This window comes from Furipterus horrens, unplaced genomic scaffold (genome assembly GCF_987537825.1).
Source record: "Furipterus horrens unplaced genomic scaffold, mFurHor1.1.pri manual_scaffold_20, whole genome shotgun sequence".
NCBI classification, from domain to species: Eukaryota; Metazoa; Chordata; class Mammalia; order Chiroptera; family Furipteridae; genus Furipterus; species Furipterus horrens.
The window spans coordinates 3,261,792-3,271,007 of record NW_028327190.1 but is presented as its reverse complement, the minus strand read 5'-3'; the positions used below and the strand labels follow the sequence as shown (position 1 = coordinate 3,271,007).

At 37.2% G+C, this 9,216-nt stretch overlaps 1 protein-coding gene across 1 annotated transcript in view; it reads left to right on the top strand.

Annotated features, from left to right (window-relative positions):
* The first annotated feature begins 279 nt into the window (after window positions 1-279).
* LOC149990259 (A-kinase anchor protein 4-like) overlaps window positions 280-9,216 on the top strand; it is a 141,372-nt gene continuing 132,435 nt past the window's right edge. Inside the window, exon 1 of the mRNA XM_090265513.1 lies at window positions 280-375. Within this exon, the coding sequence (XP_090121639.1) occupies window positions 280-375 (96 nt within the window). The remainder of the gene's footprint in view (window positions 376-9,216) is intronic.

Genomic DNA, 9,216 nt, shown 5'->3' with positions numbered 1-9,216 from the left:
GGACGCAATTTTGTCTCCACTGCTTTGCAATTAACAAATAAAGAGGCTCAAGCCACCCAGTGAGTTTCCCAGCAGCTGTTTATCCAGGCCGCCCTCCAGCTGGAGGGAAACAAAGGCAAAACAAAGAGCATTTTTCTCCCTCCCGGGCCTCGGAGTGACGGTCCCCCAGCTTCCTGATCCTCTTTAATTGATTCTTCAGACTAAAGTGAAGAGGCGATGGACTTCATGCAGCCTCTCCTGGAAGAAGAAAGTTTTTGAAGGAAACCTGCTGCCTGATGAATGGAGGAATTTCCTCCTGCACTGACAGGTTCTCCAGTTTTATGCCTGTACCACACAGGAATTCAGAGGCAGGAGTGTGGACACCGGAAGGAGCAGGTAACGTCTGAACTGGAACGAGAGACAAGAAATAAAAGCCTCAGGTTAGAGTCTTGATCAACATTACAGTTTGGCTTATGCACATTTCTATGAGTTCTGTGCCTAAAAGATATACATTTATAATTTTCTCTGAATACAGTTTCAATGGTCCCCAATTCCAGGGTGAGGAGAAACAGTGGAAGGACTCATGAGGCACCAGCATTTGAAAGTAAGGACAGTGTCACTCGGTGTCGATGGTACCCTTGGGCTGGCCCGTTCTGAATCTTCTAATTGAATTAGATATTAGATATGCTCTCCTCAAACTTCTAGGAAGGTTATTTAATACTTTCGCTGAAGCAAAAAAACTTGTTACTTTCCAAGCAACCTACTCCCTTTTGAACAGCTCTTTTTAAAAATCATTTTATATGCTTGACATATAGAAAGCTGTACATATTAACGTATACAACTTGATGAGTTTCAGCGTAAGCACACATCCGTGACCATTATTACAATCTGTCATAATGCATCCATCACTTCCAAGTTTCATCTCACCCTCATTATTATTATTATTAGAAAATGTTACCTGATATTTACCTGAATAATGAAAAGGCTGTCTCACAGAACGTTTGTGTCCAAATAAGCTTTTCTAGGTCATAAAGTGGGCTAAGAAAATGATACGTTTTAGACATCTTTAATCCAGGCTTGATGCAAATTATGTCAAGACTTGATGCCTTAAAATTCAATAGCAGGGACTGTAGTGGAAGCAGCTGCTTTTGAGTTTGTTATGTGATAAACTAACCATTAACTTTTGCTTAGAAAGACAAGAGAAGGTCAACTAATATTTACATAACCTTTAAAGTAAATTTTAAGTTGAATCTATACTTACTTGTTTTGTTTTCTTTTTTGTTTTTTAAAGATGTGCTGATCAGTCTCCTTAGCTAAAACAAAAACATTTAGAGGACATTGAAATGTTTGGTTTTGTTGTTGTTGTTGTTAATTGTTCCACCTTGAGACCATGGATGTTTATCATAGAAAATGGTATTAGAGTATTTGTTGTAGAAAACTACAAAGTTCACTTCAAGTTGTGATCTATGTTTGGCAGAGAGATTTGGTCTATTTCTCTAACCTTGCAATGGCCTGCTGATTGTCACCTTACTGATTCACGATGTGCTAACTTACATGTAAATACACGATAGAGACCATTACAGAGTTATTTTTTTAGAAAGTTTTATTGTTTATGCTATTACAGTTGTGTAGGAATACAAGTCTTTATTTCTCAGGGATGAATGTGAGGAGTGCAATAACTGGGTTGTATGATAACTTTATGTGTTGTATGATAACTTTATGTGTTGATTTTTAAAAACAAACTACCCTACAGGAATACAGACAGAGTCAGAAATGTTCACGCCCCTTTGACTTCAATGGATAGATCTTCTATACAGAAAACCAACAAGGAGAGAGCGGCCTTAAATGACACATTAGACCAAATGTATTTAATTGATATCTTCAGAGCATTTCATCCCAAAGCAGCAGACTATATGTACTTTTTAAGTGCACATGGAACATTTTCTAGGATAGACCACATATTAAGACATAAGTATGTTATTAAACAATGAATGGGTCAACAATGACATCAAGGGAGAAATCAAAAGATACCTTGAAACAAATGAAAATAAGGACACAACAATTCACACTCTGTGAAAACACTGGGAAAGCAAGCAATCCTGAGAAATAAATTCATATCATTGCAGGCCTATCTCAAAAAAAACAAGAAAAAGCTCAAATGAACGATTTCACTTTACACTGAAAGGAACTTGAAAAAGAATAACGAACAAAACCCAAAGTGAGCAGAAGGAAGGAAATAATAAATATCACAGCTGGAATAAATAAAATAGAATCTAAAAAAGATACAAAAGATTAATATATCTAAGAATTGGTTCTCTGAAAAGATAAGAAGGATTGGCAGGCCTTTCACCAGACTCATCAAGAAAATAAAAGGATGCAAATGAATAAAATCAGAAATGTAAGCGGAAAAATAACAACTGACGCCAAAGAAATACAAAGACTTATAAAAAAGATATTGCGAACAACAATAAAATATGCCAACAAACTGGACAACCTGAACGAAATGGAGTAATGCCTAGAAACACACACTCTTTCAAAAACAAATCAAGATGAATCAGAAAATCTTAGTAGACATATTACACCTGGTGAAATTGAAGCAGTAATAATAATCTTTAAAAACCTCCCAACAAACAAATGCCCTGGACCAGATGGCTTCACAGGTGAATTTCACCAAACATTCTGAGAAGAACTAACACCTCTCCTCAAACATTTTAAAATAAAATTGAAGGGGAGGGAAGACTCCCGGACTCATATTATGAGACCAGCATTATTCTAATTCCAAAACCTCGTAAAAGATTCTACAAAGGAAGAAAAATATAGCCCAAAGTCCCTGATGAACACTGATGCTAAAATCCTCAACAAAATATTAGCAAACCAAATATGGCGATGCATCCAAAAGGTCACAGATCTTTATCAAGTGGGATTCACTCCAGAAATGCAAGGTTGGCACAACATTCACAAATCAAAAAATGTGATTCACCTATTTAAAAAATGAAGGATAAAACCACATGATCATATCAATAGATGCAAAAAAAGCTTTTGATACAATCCAGCACCCATTTTTGATACAAACTCTCAGCAAAATGGGAATAGAGGAAACATACCTAAACATAATAAAGGCCATATATGACATACCAACTGCCAGCACCATACTCAATGGGCAAAAACTACAATGTTCCCCTCAAGATGAGGAACAAGGCAGGGATGTCCACTTTCACCTCTCTTATTCAACGTAGTACTGGAAATCCTAGCCATAGCAATCAGACAAGAAGAAAAATAAAACCCATCCAAATTGGAAAGAAAGAAGTAAAACTGTCTTTCTTTGCAGATGAAATGTTTTTGTACATAGAGACTCCCAAAGATTCCACAAGAAGTTACTAGAATGGATAAATGAATTTCACAAAGTAGCGCGGTACAAAATTGATATCCAGAAATCAGTTGCATTTTACAAGCCAATAACGAACTAACGGATAGGGAAACTGAGAAAACAAGTCCATTCACAATTGCTTCAAAAAATATAAAATCCCTAGCAATAAACCTGACCAAGGATGTAAAAGACCTCTTCTCAGGAAATTACCAGACATTGAAGAAGATACAAGTGGAAACACATACTGTGTTCAAGCATAAGAAGAATTAGCATCATTAAAATGTCCAAGCCACCCAGCAATCTGTAGATTCAACACAAGTTCCATCAAGAACCCATGGCATATTTCACAGAGCTAGAACAAATATTTAAAAGTTGAGATGAAACCGCAAAAGGCAACAGGGATCCTGAGAGAAAAGAAGAAAGTTGGCGAAATCACGCTACTTAATGTGAAACTATACAATTAAGCCATAGTATTCAAAACAGCATGGCTCTGGCATAAAAAAAGCACATGCCTGTATCAGTGCAACAGAACAGAGAGCCCAGAAATAAATCCACACCTTTACACTCAATTAATATGTGACAGAGGAAGCAAGCACACACACAATGGACTAAAGAATGCTTACTCACCAAATGGTCTTGGGAAAGTTGGACAGATACATGCAGCAAAATGAAACTAGGCCACATTCTTACACCACACACAAAAATAAATTCAAAATGGATTAAAGATTTAAATATTAGACCTAAAACCATAAAAGTCATAGAAGAAAACCTAGGCAATAAAATATCAGGCATGGCTTGTAGCAATATTTTATTGGATATATCTCCCCAGGCCAGGGAAACAAAAGAAAACATAAACAAATGGGACTACATCAAACTAAAAAAGCTATTGCACAGCAAAGGAAAACATCCACAAAATAAAAAGACAACCCACAGAATGGAAGAACGTACCCACCAATACATCTGATAAGAGGTTAATATCCAAAATTCATTAAGAATTTACAAAACTCAACACCAAAAACCCAAGTAACCCACTTAAAAAGTGGGCAAAGGAGCTGAATAGACAGTTCTCCAAAGAGGGCATACAGATAGCCAATAGACATATGAAAAGGTGCTCAATGTCACTGATCATCAGAGAAATGCAAATGAGGACCACAATACGATATAACCTCACACCTGTCAGAGGGGTTATCATCGATAAGTCAAAAAGCAATAAGTGCTGGTGAGGATGTGGAGAAAAGGGAACCCTCCTGTACTGTTGGTAGGAATGCTGATTGGGATGCAGTATGGAGATACCTCAAAAAAATTAAAAATAGGTCTGCCTTTTGACCCAATGTTCCCACTTCTGGGGATATATCCGAAGGGACACAAAACACTAATTTGAACGGACATAAGCACCCCTGTGTTCATTGCAGCATTATGTACAATCACCAAGATACGGAAGCATCCCAAGTGTCCATCAGTAGATGAGTAGATAAAAGAAGTATGGGGCATTTCGTTTTAAATGCTGCTAAGTCGTAAAAAAGAAGAGCAAGCAGGTTTTACCCTTTGTAACAGTATAGACAGACCTGGAGAACATTATGCTAAGTGAAATAAGCCAGTCAGAGAAAGACGAATAAAAAGGACTTAAGGAAAAAACGCAAAGACCTTTCAAACTCATGGAGAATGGATAATATGCTATTAAATAATGAATGAGTTAACAATGACATCAAAGAATAAATCGAGAAGTTTCTGGAAAAAAATGGAAAGGAACACACAACAACCAAAAACCTATGGGATACAGCGAAAGCAGGCCTGAGAGGAAAGTTCTTAGCAACACAGGCCTACCTAAAAAGGATAGAAGAATCTCAAATAAAACATCTAACCCTACAGCTACAAGAACTAGAGGAACAACAACAAACAAAGCCCAGAGCGAGTAGAAGGAAGGAAATCATCAAGATGAGAGCAGAATTAAATGACATAGAGACTAACCAAACAATTCAAAAGAGCAACAAGAGTAGGAGCTGCAGCTGGTTCTTTGAAAAGATAAAGAACACCGACAAGCCTTTAACCAGGATCATCAAGAAAAAAGGAGAGAGGACCCAAATAAATAAAATCAAAAGTGAAAGAGGAGAAATCACAACCGATACCACAGAAATACAAAGGATTGTAAGAAATTACTACGAACAACTGTATCACAAGAAATTTGGCAACCTAGATGAAATGGACAGATTTCTGGAAACATACAACCTTCCAAAACTGAATCAAGAAGAAGCAGAAAGCCTGAATGGACCGATAACAAGTATTGAAAATAGAAACAGTAATCAGAAAACTCCCAGCACTCAAGAGCCGTGGACCGGATGGCTTCACAGGCGAATTTTATAAAACATTTAGGGAAGAACTATAGCCTATCCTTCTCAAACTACTCCAAAAAATTCAAGAAGAGGGGAGACTTCCAAACTCTTTCTATGAGGCCAGTATTTCCCTAATTCCAAAACCAGGTCAAGACACCACAAAGAAAGAAAACTACAGGTCAATATCGTTGATGAACAGAGATCCTAAAATCCTCAACAAAATATTGGCAAACTGGATGCAGCAACACATTAGAAGGATCATACACCACGATCAAGTGGGATTCCTTCCAGGGCTGCAAGGATGATTTAATGGATGATAGCAAATACTATATATATTATATGCTATCACCTAATACAGGAAACTAATGAACAACACAAACAAACGAGCACCTGAACCGGAGGCATGTAAGCAAGGAGCAGGTTCACAGTGACAAGAGGGGAGCAGGGAGGGAGAGAAGTGGGGTAAGAAGGGGAATGGTCTAGTCAAAGAGCATGTATAAATGACCATTGACATGGATAATGGGGTGGGGATTGACTATGGTAAAAGGGGTGGGCAGGGTGGGGGGAAGCAATTGTGAATTAAGTGGGACAGCTATAACACATAAACAAACAAACAAAAAACTTTAGAGGGATAAAAAAATAAAAGCTAAATAAATAAATAAATAAATAAGCCAGCAAACCTCCCCTGCATCTCAAAAAATCTCTTCACATTAAAAAAAAAAAAAAAAAAAAAAAAAAAGGAATTGTAATACCTAAGCCAATGTTGGGAGGGGAAAAAAATGGAAAAAGTGGGAGGAATCAAGATCTATCTAATCGAAGAAGGTTATGATGGAAGACGGGCAGAGACATGGATTAAGGGACCAGACAGAAAATGCAAAAACTGACCCATATAACTCCTCTGAACTGGTTTGGACAAGGGAGAAAAAGGAATTCAGTAAAATAGTCTTTCAACAAATGATGCTACAGCTATCGCACAGCCATGGGAAAAAAAATAAACTTCAACCTAAGTCTAACACTTTATTCAAAAACTAACTCAAAATGGATCATGGACTTCGATGTAAAATATAAAACTGTAAACGTTTCAGAAAAAAATAGCACAGTGGAACATGTTTAGGAACTGAGGCTAGGCAAAACGTTCTTGGTTTCACACCTAAAACACAATTCATTAAAGAGAAAATCAATAATCTGGAACTTAGCAAACTGAAAACATTTTGCTCTGTGAAAGACTGCTAAGCAGATGAAAAGAAAAGTTTCACCGTAGAAAAAATATTTTCGAACTCCGTATCTGAGAAATGACTAGGAGCTAGAGTACACAAAGTACTCTGAAAATTCAACAGTAAAAAGGCAAACAATCCAACTGGAGCATGGCCAAAAGGCATGAAGAGATATTTCCCCAAATAAGATGGCAAAAAAGCACATCAAAAGATGTTTGGCATTATTAGCCGTTAAGAAAATGTAAAGTAAAACCACAATGTGCTATCACTATATCCTATCAGAATGGCCAAACTAAAACACTGTGACAACACGAACCCCGAGAAACTGGATTATTGCTGGTGGAAATATAATGATAAAACCACCTCGGAAAAGTCTGGCCGTTTTTAAAAATTAATTAATTTATTCTTATTGTATTTCTTTCCATTACCATTGAGTCCCCTTGTAGCCCCCTCCTCCGTAATCACCACACTGTTGTCCATGTCCATGAGTCCCTTTCCCTCTTTGTTCAATTCCTCCCCACTACCCTCTCCTCACCACTTAGCTGTCATCCTGCTCTCTATCTATGAGTCTGTCTCTATTTTGCTTGTTAGTTCCGTTTCTTCATTAGATTCCATGTATGAGTGAAATCATATGGTATTCATCTTTCTCTGACTGGCTTCTTTCACTTAGCATAATGTTCTCCAGGTCTATCTATACTGTCACAAAGGATAAAACTTGCTTTCTCTTCCTTTTTTACGGCTTAACCGTATTCCATTGTGTAAATGTCCCATAGTTCTTTTATCTACTCATCTACTGATGGGCACCTGGGCTGCTTCCGCATCTTGGTGATTGTAAATAATGCTGCAATAAATGTAGGGGTGCTTATGTCCTTTCGAATTAGTGCTTTGAGTCCCTTTGGATATGTTCCCAGGAGTGGGATTACAAAGGCAGATCTATTTTTAATATTTTGAGGTATCTCCATACTGTATTCCACAGTGGCTGTGCCAATCTGCATTCCCACTAACAGTGCAAATGAGTCCCCCTTTCTCAAATGATAGCCATTCTGATAGGTGTGAAGTGATATTTCATTGTGGTTGATCTATCATTTTTAATAATTCCAATATTCAGACTTTTTCAGAAATATGTTCTAACATTTTTACCTCTGTTAAAAGCCATATCTTCCTGCCTCTTTGTATGCTTTATACTTTTTTGTTGATAACTGGACATTTTGAGTATTATAATGAGCTAACTCTGAAAGTCAGATTCTTGCCCTCCTTAGAGATAGCTTTTTTTTTTTTTTTTTTTTTTTTTTTTTTGTATTTTGGGAGTTGTAGTCATCCATTGTTTGAAGTGACTTTTCCAAATTAATTTTGCAAAATCTGTATTCCTTGTTGTCTGTGGTTACTAACGTTTCTGTTCTATTATCTCTGTCATCAGCTTGTGAGCTGACAGAGATGTCCTGACACGAATGGATTTTTTTTTTAAATGTGTGTGAGATGTATTTATTTTTATATCATCTGATAGATGTTGCCATGGAAGCCGCTGAAGCCAGAGGGGGGTGGAACAAAGGGAACAGTCTTCACTGGTCACTCAGGGAACCACCAGACCAGCCAAAATACATAGCCCTAACATTTTCTAAGGCCTCACCATTTCCCTGGCACCAGCCAACTGTTCTAGGAAGGTAGAAAGCAGCAGGGTTGAGGTAGAGAATGGTAGCTGGTTCACACTCACAGCGCTATTACCAAAGTTAGTTCAGCTGCCCTTCATCAAGCACTCCCTAGTTATTGGGTCTGATCGGGTTCCAGAGTTCTGAAATAGTTAACTCTGATTGCTTTTGCCAGCTTAATGGTTGTTTCAGTGGAGTGACTGACTCCTGGAGCTTACTATTGTGATAGTTTCTGAGACATCTCTGGTAGTTGTAGATACTATAAGTACCAAATACATTTATATATTTGGCAGTATACTGACGGCATCACTTCACCTGTTCAAGTAAAGCTTAGAGACCTTATTTCTACTTGTAATCCTTTACTTTTACCCATTTATAACATAATTATCTGAAGTATCTTTTATACTTACATTTAGGACCTCTTCAGACAATGATAAAATTGTGGTATACCATCAAACATAATTTATAAAACTCAAGAGGAAAAGGAAAGCCTATTGTGTTTACCTCTATATTTTGGTCTGTTGCATTTTTTTCCGTTGTGACCCAAGGTTCCCTTTGTCAATATTTCTCTCTTTCTTCAGAATTTTCTTTCGCCATTCTTGCAGGATGAGTCTACTGACAACAATTTTTCTTTCTTTTCCTTTATTTCAAAATGTATTGATGTCCAATTCACTCTTGAA